Source organism: Phyllobates terribilis, unplaced genomic scaffold (assembly GCF_046119375.1).
Source record: "Phyllobates terribilis strain yellow unplaced genomic scaffold, ASM4611937v1 Scaffold_1__5_contigs__length_1240528914, whole genome shotgun sequence".
In the NCBI taxonomy this organism is placed as follows: domain Eukaryota; kingdom Metazoa; phylum Chordata; class Amphibia; order Anura; family Dendrobatidae; genus Phyllobates; species Phyllobates terribilis.
The window spans coordinates 1,079,561,848-1,079,588,099 of record NW_027362761.1 but is presented as its reverse complement, the minus strand read 5'-3'; the positions used below and the strand labels follow the sequence as shown (position 1 = coordinate 1,079,588,099).

Sequence of the window (26,252 nt, the reverse complement as noted above, 5' to 3'; positions counted from 1 at the left end):
GTAGGTGGTGACATTGCTTGGCTTGCGGGTGCATCAGTGTGGTAGATTGTAGGTGGCGCTGGTACAGATGGTAAATGTTTTAGCACATAGTCTGTAGTGCGATCAGCTGGGTCCTCAATTTCTCCTGGAATAAAGCAGTCCCTATCAGTATCATGACCTAGTGCATGTTCAAGGACCTTCAGTTTAGCGAGGGCTGCTGTTTCTTCCCTTTCTGCTTTGAGTATTTTTAATTGGGTTTCCATCTCAGCTTCCTGCGTTTTTAGTTGGGCTTCTACTTCAGCCTCCTTCCTAGCAAAGGAACTTATTACTCTAGCTTCCTCTGCAGATGCATGGATTTCCAGTATCTTGTCAGACAATGTTGACTTCCTTGAGTAAGATGATCTGGAAAACCGAGATGTGATTTTGGTCGAGGTTGTACGATGTGACCTAACCTCTTGGAGGTGTGCGATGCGGAGTTCTGCCTTATCCTGAGCATCTCGCACTAATGCGTTTTTTACTTGGAAAAGAGCCTCCCTTTCAGCCAGCTCTAGTGGGGCATCATCCATATCACAGTTACTCAGGAATGTGATGTACTTAACAGACAGTCTCTGGTAGCGACAAACTCTTCAATTTGGCGGTTAAATCTGCTGCGTCATTGTTAGCGGGTGGAAGAGCTGCTAAATAGTGATCAACTCTGCCCCATAAATGATCTATGTTATCATGGAGCTCATCTCTGGTTGTCTCCAGGTTCTCTCTGACCTTTTGTGTTGGCTTGGTTACACGTTTGGGTCTTACATTCTGCTCTGCAGTAAGTGTGGACTCTGCTCCTGGAGCATCTGTGGTGTCAGGAACATGATGTGCTTCTCCCACAGAGGGATCCACTGTGCCCTTTGTAGACATGCTTTAGCTAAGATGGTGGACGGTTATAGACTTGCTAGCAGACAATGCATATGCACACAGATGCTGAAGACTTAGGTCTCTCCTTACTATTCTGCCACCGATGTACATGGGGCGAGATGTGTCTGAGGGATGTGAACACGGATCTCTCTATAAGCGATGGCGGATAGCTTAACTCACTAACCTGTGCTTCTATTCCTTATGAACTGCACGATTAGTCCGGAATGATGATGCAATGATGAATTCAACAGGTTTATTCACAGTCCTTGATGTGGTGAGATGAGGGAAGGTGAAGGGATGAAGATGAGGTAGGGGTGAGATGAAGCTAGAAGCACGGTTTACAGGTAAGGAGAGAATCCTTTCTCAGTCCTGCAGCATGTATTGTCAAAATGGTACTGAGAACAACAGAAGCAAGTGAGGAAGAAGAAGATAGGAGTTACAGACAGGAAGGATTGTGGGTAACACAGTGGTGGTAATACATAACAACGGCCAGTAGATGGCAGCAAAGTACAATACAATTAAACATACAACATTAGGAAAATGTTCCTGCAATGGCTGAAAGTCTCTGCAAACAAAGAGCTGGACAGCACACTTAGTGTATGTAAACTTTTGACTTTGCAGTAAGTAATAAAAATGCCTTAAAACATTCTCCCTCTCTCATTATTCTGGCATTTGGCAAATCTTAAAAAATTTTGGTAATCCTAACTGACCTAAAACGGGAAAGGTTTATTCTGATTTTATGTCAGATCTTGAGAAAAACATGCATATGTGTCTTTTTATATAGTGCATGTAAACTTCTGGTTTCAACTGTACATCTATTTATTGAATGTTAAAAAATAAATAATTAATATAAATCAAAAGAATATATCTAAAAATAAAAAATAATAATATAAACAATAGATTAATATATAAAAATAATATAAAAAATATATATTTTAAAACAATCTTTAAAACTAATGAATATGAATTAAGGTTTATTGCAATAAAATAATATCATGTGAATGCAGTGAGTCATATGATAAATACAGTGTTTAATACTTTAAATATAGAAATAATAAAACAGGAATGGTTTAAGAAATATTTAATAAGTATTTATTCTTTTGTATATATAGATGATGGATGATATTGTAGAGAGTAGTAGTCCACGCCTTTAAACATGTGTTGCTGAAATGTAATTGGAGGATTATATTATATATGTTAAGTTTATTTTTTGTTTGTAATTTGGAATATATAAATGTAAAGATATATATATATATATATATATATATATATATAAATATTTTTCTTATTATAGAAATAATACGATTTAATTTTTTTTTTTTGTCGTTCTCTTTCCTTTTTTTCTTTTCTGTATTACTTCCGGGGATGTACCCTATATATTCATGTTGTAACCATTAGTCCACAATTGACAAAAGACCATGATGGGCTGATACGTTTTACCATGGAACTGCATTGAAGAGCATTAACATAAAAAAAAGCTGATGTCTGTGTAAAAGTGTGCCAAGCTGACCTTGCGTATCCCCAGGGGTTGTGGAACGTCACGTTGGTGAAAGTGGGAAGATCGGACCACGTGATCCCTGTTGGTATATACAACAGATTAGGACTTATTACAGTATAAGTGAAAGGAGGACTTTATACTAACCAGACAGCAGATGGCGATAGTGTGTAAAGTTATATGCTTGTTGTAAATGTGGGAGGAAAGCTCTCAATTGTTGGTTGCTTTTTTCTTTTCTTTCCTGAATGTGTTATGTCAGCAGCACAGGGACTGTGTGACACTGAATTGTATCTCATGTTTAACCAGTATGAAGTAAATACTGTTTACTCAAGATATCTTGCTGATTGAAGCTCTCGTAAGTACAGTGGTGACTGGAAGAAGATGCACTCTGCGACAATCCCTCCAACGTAATATTGATGTCAGGTGGGGCTGCGAGGTGCGCAGATGATTATCACTTTTAAAGTTCTATCTGTACAAATATTATTAGATCCTCAAAATATAAAAATAAATACAGAGTCTGATGTTACTAGAAATCTAGATCTCTTTATTTACAGACCACTAATAAAAAAAATCATAGGTAGCAGATATTCTAATACTTTACAATGGAACTTGTTTCTATTTTCTGGTCACATAATCAAGACATAATCAACAATATTAGTGTATCTCAGTGCTGCATCGCGGGGAAACTCAGTATTCGAGAGTCATATTTATATCTTCATTCAGCCTGTGACGTATCTCTTCTATGTGCCCAGTCATATACATCAAAATGTCACTGTGAGAGGCAAGAAAGTTGCAACTTTTAGGATCCAGATAGAGGACCTATCAGCGGAAATGTTTACGTTTGTGTACATTAAACTTTTGGATTTTTTTTAATCATGACCTGACCTACAGTATGTTATATGCAATTTTGGAATGGAGACCTTATACAGGTTCAAATCTCCATCCCCATCAAAGTGCCACATATACAAGAATATTTGCCATGCTCTCAATGGTCCAAAAGGGGATATTCTCCAGCACTAAAGGAAAGTAGTTAAAATTTAGCCTTCAATCATAGCTATGAATAAGGGTTTTTCTACCCAAAATGCATAAGAATTATGTTTTTTTTGTAATATGTGCACATTCTGTCACTTTTTTTTTATCCGATATGATTAAAGAGTAAGTTTTAACTACTTTGGTGCTGGAGAACATCCACTTTTGGACTATGAGAGCTATTTCACTCGGAAGCCAGACAAGTGCATATTCCACGCACCAACCCATACCACAGACTGTCTACCCTGGAAGTCTCCTGGGATACCTATCTCTAACACAGGAGTGGGGAGCTGAAATGACAATTTCTATTTTTTGTTTATTAGGCATGTTGGAATTATTTACTATCTTATACTGAAATAAGTATTATTTTCTTCTGGTAGGTTATCTTAAAAGTGCCATTGTTGTTACATAAAGGGCATGTAAAAAAATTCTAAAATATAGTGGTGGGTGCAAAGAGTTCTGAATGTATAGCTGAATCTGCTGCTCTCAACCAGTCAGCTCCCATGGAGGCAGTGCTCAGTGACAGTTAGCAGCTAATAGACATGGCTGTCCTCTATAGACGCCTTTCAAATGCCTTTTTCAGTTGGATACAGCCACAATTTAAGGAGTTGTAACACTCTTAGTATAGTTGTTTATGGGCAACTGAGGGTATTGTTCTGAATGGTGCTGCTCGGTATAGAGAATGTACTAATATTAGTCCCTTTCCTAGTGGGGCTCAAAATCTCACAAACAGACACTATAAAAACTAATTTATAAGGATGTTTTTTTTAGGGGGAACGGGGGTGTGACACTAGAATACATAGAGAAACTGATAATAAAGAACTCCTTACACATTAGAATAGGGACTGCCAAAGTCACTAATTACAGCAGGTCTGGATCACCATCTAATATGTATGGGGCATCCCTAATCTCTGAAACAAAAAGGAAGTAGAAGGTCAGCTCACCTTACAAGATCAAGATTAAAATTGCACAGAAACCTTGTAGTACTGCAAGTATCAGATAGAAAAAAAATACAGCAATGTGAAGCCTTTAAATTAGTAGTTTATTGCAAAATGTAAAAAGACAGAAAAAAATCGAAATACAACGCTAATAAAAAAGCAGACGTGTTTCAAACACTCATCGCAATGTGTTAGGACTGCGTCTGAAATGCGTCTGCTTTTTTTTATTGGAGTTGGATTTGGATTTCTTCTGGCTTTTTTTACATTTTACAATAAACTACTAATTTTAAGGGTTCATGTTACTGGATTTTTTTATATTTTGCATCCCTAATCTTCCCCCAACAGATGATGTTTTGGGAAATTTAAGATTAACCAGTTTGAATTTAAATCCCTGATTTTTTGTTGTTGTTTTTGTGAGAGGTAAGAAGTGTTTGACAGAAGTTTCATTCTTCTCATTGAAAACACATGAACCAAGCCAAGCAATCTTGTGTGGGTTCAGGTGAGAAAACTGGTGGTCCAACAATCAGTGTGAAACTGCTATGTGTGAACGGTGAAAGTTTTTTTCTTGTTCATGTTGCACATTTGACACCATGTAATTTGTCTTCTGCTCCTAACTCTTAGAATTTTAATGGTTATAAATAATTCCTGGAGTAGACTTTAATGATATTCTCAGCTCAGTCCGTGACACAGTAGATCATAGCAGCTCAATTGGTGACTGGCTAGAAATGAAGTAGTGTACCATTCCTCCATCCACAAAATTTTTAGTAGCCACTTATTTATATGTACAAAGGGCATTATCAATTGCCTCTGGAAACTTGTGTTCATTTTCTTGTGCATTATAACAAATGAAAAAAAATGGGGAAAAATGAGACTATGCAATGCTATGACCAATAAAAGAAAGGAATGCTTTCACTTGTATACCTCAAATCTTGGCAATAAGTCTAGATTGATAAATCATATTTATTTTCTGATGTGCCAAAGCATTTGGTGTCACCATGGTTGATGTAGAAGATTGGCAGTCCAGGCAACAGCTGGAGAGCCACAGGGTATAGACCACTGATGTAGACATAGCGACCGGGAAACTTTACTTCCATTATGGCTCATACTTCTATTGTCCAAGCTAACTTTGACAAACAACTGCATCTACGGAAGTTTTGCTAATATGTTCTAAAAAATCCTAATTAGGCTAAATCTAAAATTAAGTAGACATTGCCCCCATATATATATAATATATTCATCCTGTCGCTATGAACAACAATAAAATACATTTCCTGAAATCTGAGGTCATTTAGGAATGATCACACAGAAAAAACAAAACTGTGAACAGATATGTACAAAAGTCCAAAAAAGTTTTGACTAAAATATCTAATATTGAAAACCAAAAATATATATATTTTTCATTGGTACACACAACAAATATCTCAACACATAAAAACCTCCATTGAGGTTAAGGCTTCTTCTCACTAGTCTCTCATTGTGTGAATCAGTTATATATCCTTTAGTTGATTAAATAGCTGTGAATGTAGATTTGTCTTTCAATCCAGTCCACAAAATGTGACACATTACTGTAGACACCTGGTCCTAGAACTTTGGAAAAACATACAGATCCCCAGGACGTCAGACCAAACAGTGTCCACTGTCCCTTCGACTGTTCACACACCAAAGGTCCACCACTGTCTCCCTGCAAAAAAAGCAAACCAGTTGGTTAAGCAGTAATAAAGCAATACTGAAATTTAATATCTTATTATCGAGTGTATGTGGAGCTACAAAATGAAGGGCAGTGGCCTTGTGGATGGGGTATACAGTAAAGGAAGAAAAAAATATAAAGGCAATACATTGATTGGGTTCCTTAATTTAAGCAAAAGTGGCCATATTTTGCTTTTTTATACCCATTGCTTCCGAGTAATCTGTTGTTTCATTTTTTATTTTTACATCGGTCATATCAGCCTTTTTATTTAGTGTTCATTTTTCTGGTCTTTTCCAATGGGATGGGGTTCACAGGAATCTCTGGATCCATATGGCATATTTACAACAAAACAAAAAAAGAGGTAATGAGTAATGATGGAAGCCACTGGAATAAAATAAAAGAAAAAACTCCACTCTTTGCTTCCTATACGCAAAGTTAAACAACTTTTTAAATAGTTTTCATTAAAAATGTTCTGCCTTTTTGCTGTTGCGGATTGTCTATATTTGTCCTTTTTGTAGCTGAGTGCTTACAGAAATGTTAAGAAATGCGTCAAGAGTTCTTGCTCCTGGCTCTGAAGGCTCTCTCTGCTCCCTTCTCTCAGTGGTACAGATAGCATGAGGGAGGGAGTTGTTAATAATCTGTGGCACAGAGGGGAAAGAGTGTCTCTAGACGCACAGAAAACAGTTTATAGACAAGGAGGAAAGCGCGTGAAGAGGAAATTATTGGAGCTTTAAGGATACATGAAAGAAAGCAATGATGGAAGCACCCTGGATATACACACACTTCACATCTAACCCATATTTCAGGAAGAGATACTTTCAATATGAAGCTACAAATTAATAGTCAAGCAATGAGCTGAGCTGGATTAGTTGAGGCTTCATCATGTGCACAGACCTTAACTAACAGTAACCATTAACATATGTAAAAAGAAATTTTTGTTCCATGTTCACAATGCATTTAATATAAGCCGTTCATGCTGTAATTAAAGAGGTATTCCCATCTCCAAGATCCTATCCCAATATTTAGTAGGTGTAATAATAATATGACCAAATATCTCCAATTAGAAATATAGTATTTTGGATTCGCTATGTCGCTTTCCCCATGCAGGGTATTGCAGTAGCTTAGGTATCCATTAGGGATGAGCGAACGTGCTCGGTGATACTCGGTTATCACTCGAGTATCACGATGCTTGGATATGCTCGTTTCTCAGCGAGCAATGGGCGGTGCTCGATTTCAAACTTGAATCCCCGCCCTGCATCTTTGTCGCCTGTTACGCAGCCAATAAGCATGCGCGGATTGCCTGTGGGTCACCGTAATGCCGTAGCCATCTTGGTAGTGGCATTACTGTGATTGGCTGGCCGTCTGACATCATTAGAGATTATAAAAGAGCAGGCAGTGCCAGGCTCGGCACACTAACACCATTGCACAGCTCTGTGACAGTTTGTATTGGAGAGAGAGTGCTTGTACAAGCGTGTGTGCACGGTATAATGTTTCAGAGTCCTGTATTGATGATACTGGTGCTGAGGCAGAACCATCATACTACCAGCCCTTGTCAGGGCTAATCCTGTGCTTTGCTGTTTGTATCACATGCATTGTGCATTTAGTGTAGGGAGGGAGAGAGAGTCACAAGAACAGGGAGAGTCACAGAATACAGTTTGCAGACAGGGATTAGGTCTGTGCAGTCCATTGGAAAATATATAGCTGCAGCTTTTTTTGTTGGGGCTGTAAAAATTTAATATATTTTGATCCATCAAGTATTATGTGCTTTGAGGTCTTTTTTGTGTTATATAACACTCCCAAAAATTGTTGAAACATTTTCCTGGGTTCCATTTCCCAGCGATACAGTCTGGCGTAGCCTGTGAACATTTCTGTGATCTCTAAAACTGAGAAAAAGGTTTTAAAAATTTTGTAGGGTTCCATTTCTCAGCCATACAGTGTTACGCGGTCGGGGAACATTTCTGTGATCAATAAAACTGAAAAAAAGCTAAATATTTTTCTGGATTCAATTTGATTTGTCATCCATACACTTTTGCGTTCTTTCTGATACATTACAGTGGAGTAAACCCCCAAAAACCGCTTTGATTGCTGCAAGTGACCAATTTTATTCTTTTGTCAAAAATACACAAGAGACCTGGCTATTACAAAATGCGTATGGCGTGCGTTAAGGGATGGGGAAGTGGAAGTCCTGATGATGGTGCATGCAGACAGAGGTGAGCGAACCTCTCAAGGTTTGATTCGTTTCAGATCGGTGTACTTCCCGATGTTTTCTGAACAATTCGTCAAACATATCTGACTCCCATTGCATTCAATAGGAGGCAAAAAACAAACGCATACACAACACTTTGAAAGGGGCCCAAAAACTGCCAAAATAGCTCAAATTAGGGCCAGAAACCAGGAAAAGTGGCATCAATTGACCCACAGTACAAATTTTATAATGGCATAACAGGAGTTAGCCATGGGCCATGCATGAAGTATCAGGGTCTGGGCCAGCATTTACAGCTTTGAATTTAACTTCAAATTAAGACGAGGTGGCATCAATTTCACTAGAGTAGAAATAGTATAATGGGGATAGACACCTCTTCCACTACAGTCAACCTAGCAGATGGAGACCCAATCAGGAGTCTCCACATTTCCAAAAATTAGGGGCAGATACCACCAAAGTGGAATCAATTTGAACAGAGTAGAACTAGTATAATGGGCCACTGACATCCCTTCCACTACAGCCAACCCAGCAGATGGAGACCCAATCAGGAGTCTCAACATTTCCAAAAATTGGGGGCAGACACCACCAAAGTGGTATCAATTTCACTAGAGTAGAACTAGTAAAATGGACCACTGACACCCCTTCCACTACAGCCAACCCAGCAAATGGAGACCCAGTCAGGAGTCTCCACATTTCCAAAAATTAGGGGCACACACCACCAAAGTGACATCAATTTCACTAGAGTAGAAATAGTATAATAGAGACCAACACCTCTTCCACTACAGCCAACTCAGCTGATGGAGACCCAATCAGGAGTCTCCACATTTCAAAAAATTAGGGGCAGACACCACAAAAGTGGCAACAATTTCACCAGAGTAGAACTAGTATAATGGGCAACTGACACCACTTCCACTACATCCAACCCAGCAGATGGAGACCCAATCAGGAGTCTGCCTCTAATTTCTGGAGATGTGGAGACACCACCAAATTGGCATAAATTTCACTAGAATAGAACTAGTATAATGGGCCACTGACACCCCTTCCACTACAGCCATCCTAGCAGATAGAAACCCAATCAATAGTCTCTGCATTTCAAAAAATTTGTGTTAACATCAGCAGCTGCAGCAACAGCAGGCGAAGAAGCCACGACAAAGATATCACAGACTGCAATAACGCGAGATCAATGCAGCACAATAAAAACAACACCATCGTCTAGTTTCCACAGTCTGCCATTGGGGTGCAAAAATCCTTGGAGATCCATGAATTGAATATATTTATGAAAGTTAGGTCGTCTACACTTTCAGGGGATAGCCGGATGCACTTATCCATCAGGACACCACCAGCAGCGCTGAAGACACATTCTGAGAGAACACTGGCTGCCGGGTATGACAAAACCTCCAAGGCATGACAGGCAAGCTGAGGCCATGCTTCCATTTTTGAAGACAAAAATGTACCATCAATACCTGATGGTATTGATATTGAGCTCGAGATACTCCTGCACCATCCTCTCCAGTCGTTCACCACGTGTCAAACTTGTACTCTGTTGTTCTGGTGCACGAACTGGTCTAAAAAATGTGTTAAAGGACTCACAGAAATTTCTTCTGCCTCTTACGCTGCTGCTAATGTCTTTGCATTAACAAATTGACGTTCCTGGGGTTGGAAGTCTAGAGCTGCGATGCACACTGTGTGCCTCACTGCTGTCTTGGGGAAAACCTTTCTTAAGGTTGTCTAAAAGCGTGTTTCGATGCTCCAGCATGCGCAGATCCCTCCCACTCATGTATCAGGCTCTTCCATAAGGTCCAAGCCCATGCTGTGTTGGTGGTTGGATAACACTGATGCTTGTCCCCTCCCGCCAACCACGGACAACAGAGAGGGGATCATTATCCTTCACTAACAGTTTGTCTGTTAACACGAGCCCCCCTCGATTGCTGTAATCCACCCTGCCTTGGCACCCGCCTGTGTGAAGATGGTCTGGAACTTAGAGACATTGTTATCTCTTCCGCATCCTCCTCTGCTTCCTCCTCTTCCTCTGGGACCACCACCTCCTCCCGCAAGCTATTCAAAGTCTGCTCCAGCATGTAGATGACCAGAATAGTGATGCTGATGATGGCATCGTCAGCACTAACCATCTTAGTAGCCATTTCAAAACTGTGCAGAAGAGTGCAGAGGTCCTTAATCTGTACCCACTCCGCAAATATTATTTGCCCCATGTCTGTACTGCTTTGGCCCAGGCTATAAGACATGAGATACTGCGTCAGGGGCTCGTCGCTGCTGCCACTGTCACTGCAACATGTGCAGAGTGGAGTTCCACCGTGTCGGCACATCACATTTCAACTGGTTAACCGGAAGGCCGAGAGACCTCGGTAGCAATGCAAGTCGATGACCCGCGGGTTGTGATCTGCGGAAATAAGCACACAGAAACCGTGCTTTCTGCAGCAGAGCATCCAGGCCAGGATAGTGGCAGAGAAATTGCTGTACCGCCAGGTTAAGGACATGAGCCATGCAAGGCACGAGTGTGAAGTTGCCCCGGCATAGGGTCACCACTAGGTTCGCACCGCTATCGCACACAGCCTTCCCTGGCTCCAGGTTCAGCAGAGACAGCCATTGCTCAAACTCAGCCTGGATAGCTGTCTACAACTATGAGCATGCAGCACAATATCAGCAGTGGACAACAGAGTTCTATGCTGAAATGTGGCCTGCTGTCTCTGTCTGGACCACACTAATAGAAAAACGATTGATCTGCTGGAAGGTCGATTTCACAGCCACACAGGATCCTATTTGTCTAAACTATCTGACTTAGAAGCAACCACCTAGCTAATTATCTCAAATCTCTCAGTATCCAGGAGCAGCATCAGGACTAGCCTCTCTGCGCTGTTACACTTACAAAATGGCGCTAAAAACATGTTCGCTCTTTATATGGAGAGGGAAATGTGACTTCAGAAGCCAATGACAGAAGCCCTTGTGTCTGAGCGTTGTAGATGGTTCCTGCGCCGATTGGCTTGCCAGAATCTGCACACATTAAGCTAAGAAAAAAAAAAGATTAACAGCCCGCCGCTACTCTGAACTCTCCCACCCCCTCCCTTCATCAAACACGTTCCCTCAGCTCATCATACAATACCACTACCCTAGCCAAAGTCCTAATAAATACAGTAGTGGAAATGCAATAATTTCTCACACATTTACCGATTTGGGCAGATTTTCAGTAAAAACTCTCAGGTGTCCAAACACGAATCCGCGAACACAAATCTGAATGTGCAATGTTCGTGCCAAATTTGAAAAAACAGAACGTTTTCCAAACATGTTCGCTCATTTCTACACGCAGATGCTGAGGACGTGGGGCAGATGCGACTACGCTTGTTCTTGGAGCACAAGAAACACACCCATACACGACACATAAGTTTCTGTCCCACTTTGCAGGGAGACACAGGACACCACCTCTGAAGCCAGAGAAGTGCAAACAGGTGGTCGGTTGGATAGCAGGTAATGCTTCTAGCAGGCTTGGCAGCACCACCCTGTCTTCCACACGGTCCAGTCTCACCAGCATAAAGTCTGGATCACTTAATCCTCACCCTGATCCTCCTTCCTCCCACCATGTTGAATCACAGGAGACTAGTGATCCCATACTAGGACATTCCGATGAGCTCTTTACAACATCATTTCTTGATTGTGGCCTCTCAGCCTGCATGCTCCAAGAGGGACAGGAGGACATGCTGTTTAGTGATGCACAAAACTTAGAGCAGTCAAGGCCACAAGAACATATCGGTGGGGAATGGCAAATAAGGAGGAAGATGATGATGAGACACTGTTGTTAAGTCACAAAGTCAGGAGGACCAGGGTGCTGTGGTGGAAGATGAGGTGGTAGATGGTGAAGTCACCGACCCAACCTGGGAAGCTGACATGCAGAGCGAAGCCAGCAGAGCTGAGGGGGAGACATCGGCAAGACCGAAACAGACAGGAAAAGGCCGTGGGGGGACCAGAGGGAAAAGGCAGGAAACTGTTCTGCGGAGCACCGACATTCGTGAATTTCTTCATCAAAGAGTTAGCTGTTCCCCAGCCTGGAACTTTTTTAAACAGAGTTCTGAGAGTAACAAAATGGCCATTTGCAACTTGTGCCATGGCAAGATTAGCAAACCATTACCAGCATGATCAGGCACATGTCATCTAAGCACTCGACTCGTTGGGTAACGCCTGGGTCCACGATTGGTGCCAGCGGGTGACACCACTGCCTTTTCCTTTGTGCTAGCTGCTTCCCAATCCCCTGTCCATGACACTGGCACATATGCCTCTCGCCCTGCACGTGTCCTTGCACATTCTGAGGCACCATCATCAGGCACTTCCAAATCCTTGTCCCAGCACAGCGTTCAGCTGTCCCTACCCCAGGCCTTGAAACGAAAAAAATGTTCCCAGCCAGCTAGACCTATGCTACAAGGAGAACTTTGCATCTCTTTTTCCTGAGGTGGCGAGATCTTCTGAAATGGTACTATACCAGAAGGCATTTGTGGAAATTATGTTGAAAAATTCTCATCAGACAACGCTTGTGTCAGGGGCAAGCTTCGTTGCCCAACCAAGGAGGAGAGGCCTGGGAGAAACACAGCAGAGGTAGGGGTACAATGTCAAAGGCGTGGGCCAATTTCATGACATAAGCTCACGCTCAGGGCCTGATGACCGGGTATTTTTGACAACGTGGGAAAAGTTTTTAAAGATGGTTAAGCAATACCTGGCCGACAAAACCAGCATACTCCCTAATTCCTGCAACTTTCAACTATTGGGTCTCAAAGCAGGACACCTAGCATGTCAAAATTTCAACAAGGGTCAGCTGTCACGCAGGGTGTGGGAAAGACTTAGTGCAACACAGAGGGAAGAGGGAAAGAGAGCCCAGACACTAGGGAAAGGGGGAAGTGGAGACCTCCTAGTCTGGTCAAGTGTCCCCCTGTCTCAACTACCGTCCCTATATTGGCTCTTCACCAATCGCCGCACACGTGCCTCGCCCCGACTTTCCCTGGCGTATGGCTAAGGCTATGGAAGGGAGGAGATGAGCGGTATTCGATCTGTACTAAACTCTATAGAAAACAAGGGTAGACAAACAGGGGGGGAATTGCTCAGCTTTAGACGACCCCAGCCAAATTCGCACACGGCCTCAAGCTCCAGAGAGGACGAAGTACTGCTCTTGCTAAAGCCTCACAAGTAGTAATGAATATCGCCGGCACCTCCCTCTCAGACGCACGAGGTATTTATACACTCAGACCAGGGAGCTAATTAGCCAGAGGGAGGTAGCCGCTGGGTCCTAGAGACAGCCAGCCTCTAAGAAGATGTCTGCAATGCCAAACGTAGAGATCTCCTGCAACCAACTGCAGGGCGACTGTCTGTCACCTCTGACACACTCGTGACATCAGCACTCCATAGGAACACTGTGGTGCACGTGGAGCGGTAACAGCATACATAAAATAACGAATCCCGGCACTCACGTGCTGATTAAAAGTTCTTTTTAATGGCGGTCCACATACAAAACGTTTCAGCCTATCACAGGCTTTTGTCAAAGAACTTTTATTTAACACATGAGTGCCGGGATTCGTCATTTTATGGACACCTAGCATGAGTTTTCCCTCTATGCCTTGGAGGTGTTGTGCTGCCCTGCCGCTAGCGTCTTGTCTGAGCGGGTTTGCTGTGCCACGGGGGGGTCATAACAAACAGGTGCTTTCGCCTGTCAACCGAGAATGCTGACAAGCTCACTCTCATAAAAATGAAAAAAGCTTGGATTAACCCACACTTTTTCACACCACCAGAAGACAGCAGCACATAAAGTGTTTTTAATATTCAATAATTTAATGAAGACCGCAAGTTGTTGCCTTTCAGGGGTTTATGGATGACCCGCCTTATAATTTTTGTCTGGCTTTGCTGATCCATAGAGTATTCCATAGTCTGGAGTACATTTCAATGGTATATAACCCTCAAAAAACTTGTTCAAAACTTTATCGTTATGATATTGCTCATCCATAGACTATTCCGTAGTCTGAAGTACATTTTAGTGATATATAACCCTCAAAAAACTTGTTCAAAACTTTATCGGTATGATATTGCTCATCCATAGAAAATGCCATCAAACAAGACTAGTGGCAGGGGGCAAACTTTGTTGCCCAAACAAGGTGGAGAGGTGAGGGAGACACACATCAGGTACAGCAGAGGCAGGGTACACTGTCAAAGAGCTCTGCCAATTTGATGACACCCTCCCAGCATCCATGCCCTAATCACCGGGTATTTTTGACAAAGAGGGAAAAGTTTTATAAGATGGTCAAGCAATACCTGGCCGACCAAACCAGCATACTCCCTAATTCCTCTGCGACCTTCAGCTATTGAGTCTCTAAGCTGGACACCTGGCATAAGCTGTCTCTCTATGCCTTGAAGGTGTTGTGCTGCCCTGCCACTAGCGTCTTGTCTGAGCAGATTTTTAGCGGTTATAACAGACAAGCGCCTTCGCCTGTCAACAGAAAGTGCTCACAGGCACACTCTGATAACAATGAACAAAGCATGGCTTAGACCCAACTTTTGCACACCACCAGATGACAGCAGCAAATAAAGTGTTTTTAATGTTATATTTGAATGAGGCCTGCCAGTTGTTGCCTTCTAGAGTCTATGGAGGACCCTCCTTATATTTCTTTTATGAGTGTAGGAGTACCACAACTTTACTTGGTTCATAATATTTCACTGAGACACTACAGTTGGGGCCTTCAAGGGTGTATGGATGGCTCTGCTTGTAATTTTTGGCAGGATTTGCACTTAGTGCATAGCTTTTATGAGTCTTCGAGCACGACTACATGACAATTTGAAAAGAATGTGCATGAGGCCCTCCTTTATTTCTAATGCAGGGTGTATCTGAGTCCCCCTGAGTGCTTAATTTTTGCCAGTTCTTGCCTCCTTCATAAATTACACTGAAATTTCCTTTTTTTTCCTAAAAAATTCCATTTTGGTTTACTTAATTATAATGTTTTTTTAAAATGCTTTTTAAATGTTGCCTTATATTCAAGTCATTATACAGGAAAAATGTTTTTTAACATTTTTTCCTGTCAACTGCAATTTATCATCGATTTGGAATGCTTTACTGTCTCTCCTTAAAGTGGACTAAATGTGTGACAGCATTGTTCTCAGCAGCGATCTGGGAGTCAGAGATGCTTCCAGGGGTCTTCCCCATTCTGTTCTCCTTCCATTCAGCACTTTTCCCATCTATTTGATCATTTTCATTGCCCCCCAGACCTCCTTGCATGGTCTGCCAGAAAAATGCTTGAATTTCCCATTGACTCCCATTATACTCATTACTCAAAACGAGCATGCGTATATTAGGAATTGCTCAGTTCGAGTAACAAGCATACGAGCATTTTAGTGCTCGCTCATCTCTAGTATCCATGGTTATGACCACTCATATAGTGACAGTTAGCTAGTTGCTAGTGGTCGTAACCATGGATGCCCAAGATACTCCAATGCCTACACATGAGGAAAGAGACGTAACAAATCAGAAGAACTATACTACATTTCTAATTGGAGGTATTTGCTAATATTATTATTACACATGCTACATATTGGGATAGGATCTTGGGGATGGAAATAACCCTTTAATAACAAAGGCAAAGGAAACACCTAAAACAACAGATGGCATAAATACAGCGGGTTAAATAAGTATTGAACACGTCACCAAGCAAATATATTTCTAAAGGTGCTATTAACATGAAATTCTCACCAGATGTGTTGGTGATGACAGCTTCAAGATGCCTCCTGTATGCAGAAACTAGTTGCATACTTTGCTCAGGTGTGATTTTGGCCCATTGTTTTACACAAACACTATTCAAATCCTGAGGGTCCCGTGGGCTCCTTCTATGAACTCTGAGCTCTAGTTCCTTCCATGAATGTTCTATTGGATTTAGGCAAGGTGATTGGCTGGGCCATTCTAGCAGCTTTATTTTCTTGCTCTGAAAACATTTGAGAGTTTCCTTGCTGAAATTTCCACCCTCATTTCATCTTCATCACCCTGGTAGATGGCAGCAGATTTGTATCAAGAATGTCCTTCATTATATGAAGTTTGCCAGTGCTGCATGCTGAAAAAGAGTCCCACATCATTGTGGTGTTTCCACCTACAAACTTCACTGTTAGTATGAAGTGTCTGGGGTGATATGCAGTGCCTTTTGGCCTCCAAACATGTGTGTGTATTATGGCATCCAAAGAGGTCAATTTTGGTTCCATTTGGCCAGACTATTCTCCCAGTATTTCACAGGTTTGTCTAAATGAGCAAATTGTAAACGCATTTGAGCATGCTTTTTGTTCAGCAGTGGAGTTTTGCGTAGTGAGCGTGCATACAGGCCATGGAGGTTGAGTGCATTACTTGTAGTTTTCTTTGAAACAATTTTACCTGCTGATTCCAAGTCGTTCTGTAGCTCTCCATAGGTGGTCCTTGGCTCTTGGATAACTCTTCTGATAATTCTTTTCACTCCTCTGTCTGAAATCTTGCGGGGAGCACGTGGTCGTGGCTGGTCTATGGTGAAATTATGTTCTTTCCACTTCGGGATTATGGCCCCAACAGTGTTCACTGGAGCCTTCAGTAGTTTAGAAATTCTTCTGTAACCAATGCCATCAGTATGTTTTGCAACAATAAGGTTTCGAAGGTCTTGAAACAGTTCACTGGTTTTACCCATCATGAGATGTTTCTTGTGTGGCACATTGCTAATGAGACACCTTTTTATAGGCCATCAGTTGAAACAGCTGACATTATTTTTCGCTAAGTGGCAGGATTGCTTTATAATTATTGATAGATTTCAGCTGGTGTCATGACTTTCCATGGCTTTTTGCACCTCACTTTCTTTATGTGCTCAATAATTTTTCTCTGTGTCATTTCTCATTATTACATATAACGTAATTTATGGACATCTATGGTTTGGTTTATTTGCCTGTGTGGACTGGATGGGTTTTTGCTGACATCTGGTGAGAATTTCATGTCAATAGCTCCTTTAGAAATACATTTACTTAGAAAATTGGTGACGTGTTCAATACTTATTTCACCCACTGTATCTAACACAAGTTAGACAACAAGTAGAATAAACAAGATTGATAATAGGAGGCCTGCGAGGGACTACAGTCTATAAAAGGAAGGGGATAGGAAACAGTAGATGATACTTTAATGCAGGGGTCCCCAACCTGTGGCTGGCAGTTCCATGATGTGGGGCTCATGACTGTTTGCCTGCTTTGTGTATTAGAACAAGGTCTAGAAAACAGATATGAAGAGACTGTGACATTTTTGATTAGCCCTGCACAGAAGAGCAGTTCTGGACGCACATATACTGGCAAGGGGGTAGAATAAATATAGTAAGCTGGAAATAGAATAATACTATTAGTTAGAGAGGTGTTGAAGCAGGATGGGATAGTTTTGTAGAGTGTTTCATGCAAGAATTACGAATGGTGTAAAGTGGGAACCCCTTAATGTAAGTATACTGCCTATGAGGAAGGTTAGCCCCAGATAATTTCAGTGGGGAAGCTTTGGCTGTCATTATACCATTAATAGGGGCTCTGGGTGACACTATGATGGAGGAGAATGGGGAAAGAAAGGTTGTGGACCAATGCTTTAGTGCCATCAGGGTTATAACAGATTGTAAGCCTTTTCACATGGCCTCTGAAGGTGGGAGGTGAATTCTGATCAGTTGGAGTAGGGAGTTCCGGAATATAGGGGAAGTATGGGAGATATCTTGAACATGGTTACAAGAGGAGAGCAAAGAAAGACATCTTATGATGACTGAGATTGTGTAGGGAGGTATCAGGAGATTAGATCAGAGATGTATCATGAGGACAGGCTGTGGCAACCTAATAATCCTCATTCACAAGGCTGTATTGTATGGATCTGTAATATGGCGCTGTTAGTCTAGTACGGTGCAACCCCAATGTACTTTGGCGTGAGGCACAGTAATGCTTTATTATTTATTTATATATTTTACTTGCATATATACCGCCATTAGTTTCACAGCACTTTACAGACATCACCATCACTCTCCCCATTGGGGCTCAAAATTTATATTCCCTATCAGTATGTCCTTGGAGTACGGGAGGAAACCAGAGAACCCGGAGGAAACCCAAGCAAATATGGAGATAACATCCTTGCAGATTTTGTCCTCAGTAGGATTTCAACCCAGTGGCAAGTTGATCCATTCTCTAAAATGGGACCCTCTGATTTTAGTGTATGCCCCTGTTGGAATACATGAAGTGAAGACATCTTGACAATTTTATATCCGAATCATGGATTACAGTGGGTTTAGATTAAAATTTCCAAGTTTATCTATATGAAAAACAGTATGACTTACCATACAGGAATCCACTGTGCCAGATTCATAACCAGCGCACAACATCCTGGATGTGATTGTGTCAAAATATGTCCGACAGTGCTCCAAAGATATGATGCGCACTTCTCCTTCCTGTAGTTTAAATGGCACTGATAAGGGAGAGGAGGCAAAAGGTTAAAAGTAAAATAAACCCAAGTGACGTGATATATCCATGGCAGCTTTGCACGGCATCAATACACAAAATCCTTTTGTAGCACAGCATTTCATTTTCATTTTCTGGAAGGTCTGTTAGTAATTGAACTCTGTGTTTGCTTTAAGAACTACTCAACCAACATTAAGAAAATCTTAAGAAGTTTAATGAAATCAGCCTTTACATTAACATGACATGTAAACTTAACATCCATCTATCTGTCAGTATTTTTTATTGGAGGTGATGAGATATATAGGTAATGACATTTATTTTTCTGCATCTTCTTGGCAAATGAGTTTCACATGATAGCTAGGAAACAAGCAAAAAACAAATATGCAAGGTCAGCAAAATAACGGGTTCTCCTGAAAATCTATTTCTCAGTAAGACTCACTTCAATGGCCATTGCAGTGGTTAAAGTTTCATCTGCATGCAGCCAACTAGACTGTGTAGTATCATCCTTAAAAACTGGCCGAGGACACAGTAGTATCGAGGAGCAGCATCGGTTAGTGATGTGAATATTGGATTTTTTATTTCATTACCCCACTCTGGGACCATTAAAAGTAACTGTTAAAGTAGGGGGCAGCTCTAGTAAAATAAAGAATAAAAAAACTATTGTAACAAAGCCAGGTAGGCTTGGGTTAAATCTGCTTATATCACCTGGCTAGCCCTGTATAAACCCTGTCTAGGTGTTCACCTTAGGCAGTCAGCTCAGGGAAGCTATTATGATAACAAATACTGCACTTCCGGGCATACTTCGGTGCCCAAGTAGGACTCCAATCCTTTAAACTAAGCTCAGGGAAGCTGACCAGACTGGTTGTGTCTTGGAGTTGAAGAGAGAGATAGGACAGAATCCCTCTCTTAGAAGAGTCTGCACAGGCCGTGTGCAGAGAACAGCAAGTATCAGTGGCTTCTATAGACAATAGTTGTTTTGTCTGAGCAGGGGCTAGCTCAGCAGTGTATAAGTAGCCATGGTCTCTTCTGTTTAGTTAGCACCTGGACAAGGCAAGGAATTTATGTTTATGAGTTTGTGTTGGTGCAGTGCAACCTGTGGAAAGCAATAAAATCTGCATGTGTTGGGACCAAAACTGCATTGCCTGTGTGAATACTACCTAAGGCCCAATCCCTAATGCCTATCAGAGAGCGTGAACCCCTACAATGTATTTGTAGTAAGCTATGCTGAACAACATGGAAATGTCTATTAAAGAGGTTGTCCACTACAATAAATAATGTCCCCATCGATTTAAACTTTGGAAAGAAGTTTTTTGTAATTCACTTTCCCTCTCCTCTGCATTCATTGGCCGCAAACGCATGCTGGATGCTGGGCTGTGACGTGCAGTAAAATGCCACCCACAGCCCATCAATCAGGGAGTGCGTGCCACTGGGTCAGGACTGCGTGAATCCGGATCTTGACGCGACATCAGCAGATATCAGAGCAAGCTGCAGCCAGGGTCAAGTGATGCAGAGTGAGTGGTCAGCAAAAGCGCCGCTCACAGGCACTTATAACAACGGGGGGTAATTACAAAAAAAAATTCTTTCCAAAGTTTAAATCGATGGGGGCATTATTTATTGCAGTGGACAACCTGTTTAAGTACAGGGTGAAGTCTGACAACTAATATATAATCTTCTTGAACTCCTTCTAGTCATAGCCATTTTTCGTTTTTGCACTTTCGTTTTTTCCTCCCCTTCTTCTAAGAAGACTTTTTTTTTAAATAAAAAATTCTACTTGTTTTTTTGCTGGATAAGTTGCAGTTTTGAATAACTCCATCCACTTTATTATATAATGTACTGAAAAATTACAAGTTTAATAAAATGGTGAAAAAAATTGGAATTACACCATTATATTCGGCTTTGTTTCTTTACAGCATGCAATGTGCAGTAAAAATGACCTGGAAACATCATTCTGCAGGTCAGCATTATTATACAGATTCCAAACTTATATATTTTTCATATTTTACTGATTTTAAAAACTTCAGAACATTGTAAAAAAAAACATTTAGATTGTATCAGCATTTTCTGAGAATTATGTATTTTTTGTTGTTGATGGAGCAATATGAGTGTTTGTGTTTTGGGTGGCAGGTTAGTATTCTTGTTGGTAACATTGGTATGACATTTTTGTTGATTTTATTTAGATTGTTCTTTATTTCATTCCCTTGGGGAGTTGAAGTTACGATGACCAAAAAAACGCCAATTGTGTCATTTTGTCTTTTACTTTACAATGTTTTCCATATGAGTTTGATACAGAAAGTATTAGCATAGTACAGAGCCTCATTGTCAGAGTGATATGAGTCTAATTTCTTTTTTTTTGTAAATATAGATAGTAATATGGAAATTAAAAAAATATATACATTTGATTTAAACAAGGGTTCATTTTCTGAGAACACATCCTGTTTAAAGGGTTTCAAGGGTGTATGTTCTCCTTTAAACAACCTGGTTATTTTTTTTAAATGCATGAGTATGATATTAAAAAGAATTCATACTTACTTTTGTTTCCCATGTGACCCCAACCTGTAATATAACAGTATGTGTCTGGTTCAACCAACTGTCCCTTGGACGGTAAGCAGACAGGTCTTACATAGCTGGTTTCCACAATGTCTTCATTTAATTCCACTATGCTAATATCATAATCCACTACAGCTCTGTTGTAGCGAGGATGAAGGATAATGGTCTTAACCAGTCGCGTCTGCATGAAATCAGATGGATGATCCAAGTTGTTTATTCCAAACACAACTTTCCACACTGCTGCATGTTCCCTCCTGAAAAACATCATCTTCAATTTATAAATTGCTAAAGCTCAATGTATAATATAACAATTTGTCACCTTTCCTTGATTTTTGCTGTCACCACTGGGAATGTAGTAGATAAATTACTAGGAGGAAGAAAGAATATCCCTAGTATCTTAGACCCCAGTAGATCAAATGACAGACTATCTAAAAGGTGGAGGATCCTCAAAGTTCATCTGAACTATTAAATAATTTTTGATATGCTCACTGTTGATCAATGTGATCCTGGGGTCCTAAAATCCACACCAATCACTCAACTTGTAGAACAACAACACTCAATTTATGCATGAGCGAGCACAAAGCATTGTATGAAACCACAGATTTTGTATGGAACTCATACACAGATTTGCGTGCGTTCATACATAAACTGACTGTGTCTAGTTGTGGGTTGAAGGCCACAAATGGACCTCCTGTGATTATTGTCATAGAAGTTATTTAGTACTTCATTCGACTTTCAGACCCTGTTTGCTTGTATAGACAATGACCCAATGTAAATTGTCCATATATTATTTTACTCATCCAATGTAAATTGACCAGATGTTCTTCAGATGATTACTCATTTATCTTTTGATTTTTCTTGCACCTTTCTGTACATCCAAAACGTATCCCACTCCCTCTTGGTTCTTAATCTCCCCCTTACTTATTCTTCCTATCTCGGATTAGTCTTTTTATTCTTTTTATCTCCTAATTCTACTTCCATTTTCCCATCTTACTACCATGGTGAGTCATACACTACTGTTTTCACCATGACCTATGTCCCTGGCTATCAATAAAAAGGAAAACCAAGTGTAGACTTGTATGCCAAATATGTTACTGGTTTATTGTTTGTTGTTGTTTTTTTTTTTTTTGGGGGGGGGGATTATTTTCAGTTTTGCAATCTTAGTTTTGCAAGACGAACTTTGTATTTTTCATATATTTTGTTTCAACTTAAAAGACATTGAAAATGAACTGAGCTCATGTGTCCTATGGTTTTAGAGATCAGTAGGGGTCTGCAGGATCTGCTGTAAGAGGTCCTACTGTGTTTGTGGAGATGTTTCTACAGGATTGGCTGGGTATCTCATCAAGGTCTTGGGGGAGAAATCAAGAAATTGGAAGTTAAGAGTGGTTCCACTGGCCATAGCCTTGACATTTTTGTTGTCACATCCCAAAGATGTTTTGTTTTCTTCAAAAGTAAGGTTAAATATTTTCATGTAAAAGAAAGACAGAAACAGAAGAAAAATGATAAGTTACACTTTTATTGGCTAACCAGAAAAAAAAGTAAACTTGTCTAGTGAAGTAACAGCTGTGATCAGAAAGAAAAATATAATTTTTCTGCTTTTCCAATAAAGGTGAAACTACTCAAATATTATTTATTTTTGTATTTTTTTTGCTCTGGGATTATTTACCACCACATAGATTTTTAAGCTAACATGGTAGGACAATACTTTTTGTTTCTCTGGACGATAAGCCACCCAAGAGATGGCAGCCGCCAAATGTGGAAGTCAACAAATCCAAAATAAAAGGAATGATTATATATTAAAAATTATATTACTTGTAAAAACTAATACCTTCTTCCAGATCTTTAATCTATCTGCTGTCTTTCTGTAGCAATTTAATTTACAAAATATATAACATTGAGGTATTTGACTATAACCATGATTTATTAAGAGGCTTTTACATTTTACTCCTAAAAGCAAAGTAAAAAGTAAAGGCCATTACTGACAAAAGTTTTATGACTTGTCACGTCTTTTGACGTTAGTTAAAATGCCTAATTTTCCTGTTAATCATGAGTTTCAGAAATGTTTAACTACTTAAAGAGAGCCTGTCATCAGGGTTATGCATATTAAACTAAAAGTATGGGCATAATGGTGATGTTATACTGATTTAATACATACAGTACATTCAGTGAAGAAATCCGCAGCCAGGTTGTTTTAGGCTACTTCCCCACTATCAGTATTTGAAGAGTTTTTTTTACCTGAGTATTTTTAAGCCAAAACCAAGAGTGGAAACGTCAGAAGAAAATTATAATAGAAACAAGTCACCACTTCCACATTTCTCACCCACTCCTGGTTTAGGCTTACAAATACTGAGGTAAAATACTGAACGTGTGAATGTGACCTTAAAATCATCAAAAATTTTGTTCTTCGTGTACACAGGCTATTAAATGACTGCAAGTCTTCACCGACTATGAACTGCGATAAGCTTACTGACGTCAGCGCTTATCACCGCACCCGGACTCTTACGCTACTGTTATTGTGTTCTGGCTGCCGTGCTGAGCGGTCACATTACTGATGTCACCACTCAGCACTGCATCCAGATGTAGCAGTGTTGGGGATTGTCATGGGACGTGGGATGGATTTACGGTGGACCACTTTGGATTATTTTATTTTTTAAAGGTAATAAATGGGTAAAATAGTGTAATTGTAGGGAAGTGCTTTTTACAATTAAAGGACTTTTCTCTGTGTGTGTGTTTATTACTTTTGAGCAGGCGACTCTGATGAGAATAGTAACTATCAGCCAACACCTGACCGGCGGTAGCCTTTTCACTGCTGGTCACAGCTGCTGGCTCAAACACTGTCCTCTGTATGATAGTGTGGGAACCCGCAGTGGTCGGCGATACCCAGGGGCTGTGACCGGCGGTGACCTCAGTAAGGTTACCACCGGTCAGAGCCAGTGTTTCCCACACTGTCACACAGAGGACAGCAAGGGAGCCCCTGGATGTTTGGGCCTCCAATTCACTTGAATGGGGTTTGGGTTTGGGATTAAGTTCGGGTACCATTTTTTATAAAGTTCGGCGGAACCCCAACGAACCTGAACATCCACGGGTCCGCCCATCCCTACTAATGAGTAGTGCTGTTACATTTGATTCACAATTTGCAGAAAAAGGTATAATCTAATCATTCATTAAACAAGCTAGCCAAATTAATATTACATAGAAGCAAAAATAAATTTGTGTACTAGGGTCAGCTTATTTTTGCATGTAGCTGAAAAGTGGGCCCCAAGAATCAATGTTACTGGTGGGCCTTTGCCACCACAGTCTGACACTGGTTGCCATTGGAGGTAACTCTTATTCTTGAATTTGCAGATGGCAAAGGCTCCTCTCCTGTTATCGCTGTGCCATGGTGGGTGGCCCTAACTCTTTAGCCAATGGAGTAAGGTCCATTTATATTTGGACAGAGACAAAATGTTTTCTAATTTTGTTTCTAGACATTAATGAATTTTAAACAAAACAATTCAGATGCAGTTGAAGTTCAGACTTTCAGCTTTCATTTGAGGGTATCCACATTAAAATTGGATGAAGGGTTTGGGAGTTTCAGCTCCTTAACATGTGCCACCCTGTTTTTAAAGGGACCAAAAGTAATTGGACAATTGACTCCAAGGCTATTTCATGGACAGGTGTGGGCAATCCCTTCGTTATGTCATTCTCAATTAAGCAGATAAAAGGCCTGGAGTTGATTTGAGGTGTGGTGCTTGCATTTGCAAGGTTTTGGTGTGAAGTAAACATGCGGTCAAAGGAGCTCTCCATGCAGGTGAAACAAGCCATCCTTAAGCTGCAAAAACAGAAAAAACCCATCTGAGAAATTGCTACAATATTAGGAGTGGCAAAATCTACAGTTTGGTACATCCTGAGAAAGAAAGAAAGCACTGGTGAGCTCATCAATGCAAAAAGACCTGGGCACCCACGGAAGACAACAGTGGTGGATGATCGCAGAATAATCTCCATGGTGAAGAGAAACCCCTTCACAACAGCCAACCAAGTGAACAACACTCTCCAGGAGGTAGGCGTATCAATATCCAAATCTACCATAAAGAGAAGACTGCATGAAAGTAAATACAGAGGGTTCACTACACGGTGCAAGCCACTCATAAGCATCAAGAATAAAAAGGCTAGACTGGACCTTGCTAAAAACATCTAAAAAAGCCAGCACAGTTCTGGAAGAACATTCTTTGGACAGATGAAACCAAGATCAACCTCTACCAGAATGATGGAAAGAGAAAAGTATGGCGAAGGCGTGGTACAGCTCATGATCCAAAGCATATCACATCATCTGTAAAACACGGCGGAGGCAGTGTGATGGATTGGGCATGCATGGCTGCCAGTGTCACTGGGTTACTAGTGTTTATTGATGACGTGACACAGGACAGAAGCAGCCGAATGAATTCTGATGTATTCAGAGCCATACTGTGTGCTCAGATCCAGCCAAATGCAGCCATACTACAGATGGACAATGACCCAAAACATAAAGCCAAAGCAACCCAGGAGTTTATTAAAGCAAAGAAGTGGAATGGCCAAGTCAGTCACCTGATCTCAACCCAATTGAGCAAGCATTTCACTTGTTAAAGACTAAACTTCAGACAGAAAGGCCCACAAACAAACAGCAACTGAAAACCATCGCAGTGAAGGCCTGGCAGAGCATCAAAAAGGAGGAAACACAGCGTCTGGTGATGTCCATGAGTTCAAGACTTCAGGCAGTCATTGCCAACAAAGGGTTTTCAACCAAGTACTAGAAATGAACATTTTATTTACAATTATTTAATCTGTCCAATTACTTTTGGTCTCTTTAAAAACAGGGTGGCACATGTTAAGGAGCTGAAACTCCTAAACATTTCAACCAAACTTAATGTGGATACCCTCAAATGAAAGCTGAAAGTCTGAACTTCAACTGCATCTGAATTGTTTTATTTAAAATTCATTGCGGTAATGTCTAGAACCAAAATTAGAAAAATGTTGTCTCTGTCAAAATATATATGGACCTAAATTTAT

At 40.7% G+C, this 26,252-nt stretch overlaps 1 protein-coding gene across 2 annotated transcripts in view; it reads right to left on the bottom strand.

The window, feature by feature from the left end:
- Positions 1-2,913: 2,913 nt before the first annotated feature.
- CORIN (corin, serine peptidase) overlaps positions 2,914-26,252 on the bottom strand; it is a 506,461-nt gene continuing 483,122 nt past the window's right edge. For both annotated transcript variants that reach the window (XM_073645535.1, XM_073645536.1), the window contains 3 exons: positions 21,210-21,481; positions 18,560-18,687; positions 2,914-6,019 (listed from right to left, as the gene is read on the bottom strand). In XM_073645535.1, coding sequence (XP_073501636.1) covers positions 5,837-6,019; positions 18,560-18,687; positions 21,210-21,481 — 583 coding nt within the window. In that variant the 3' untranslated portion in view covers positions 2,914-5,836. The remainder of the gene's footprint in view (positions 6,020-18,559; positions 18,688-21,209; positions 21,482-26,252) is intronic.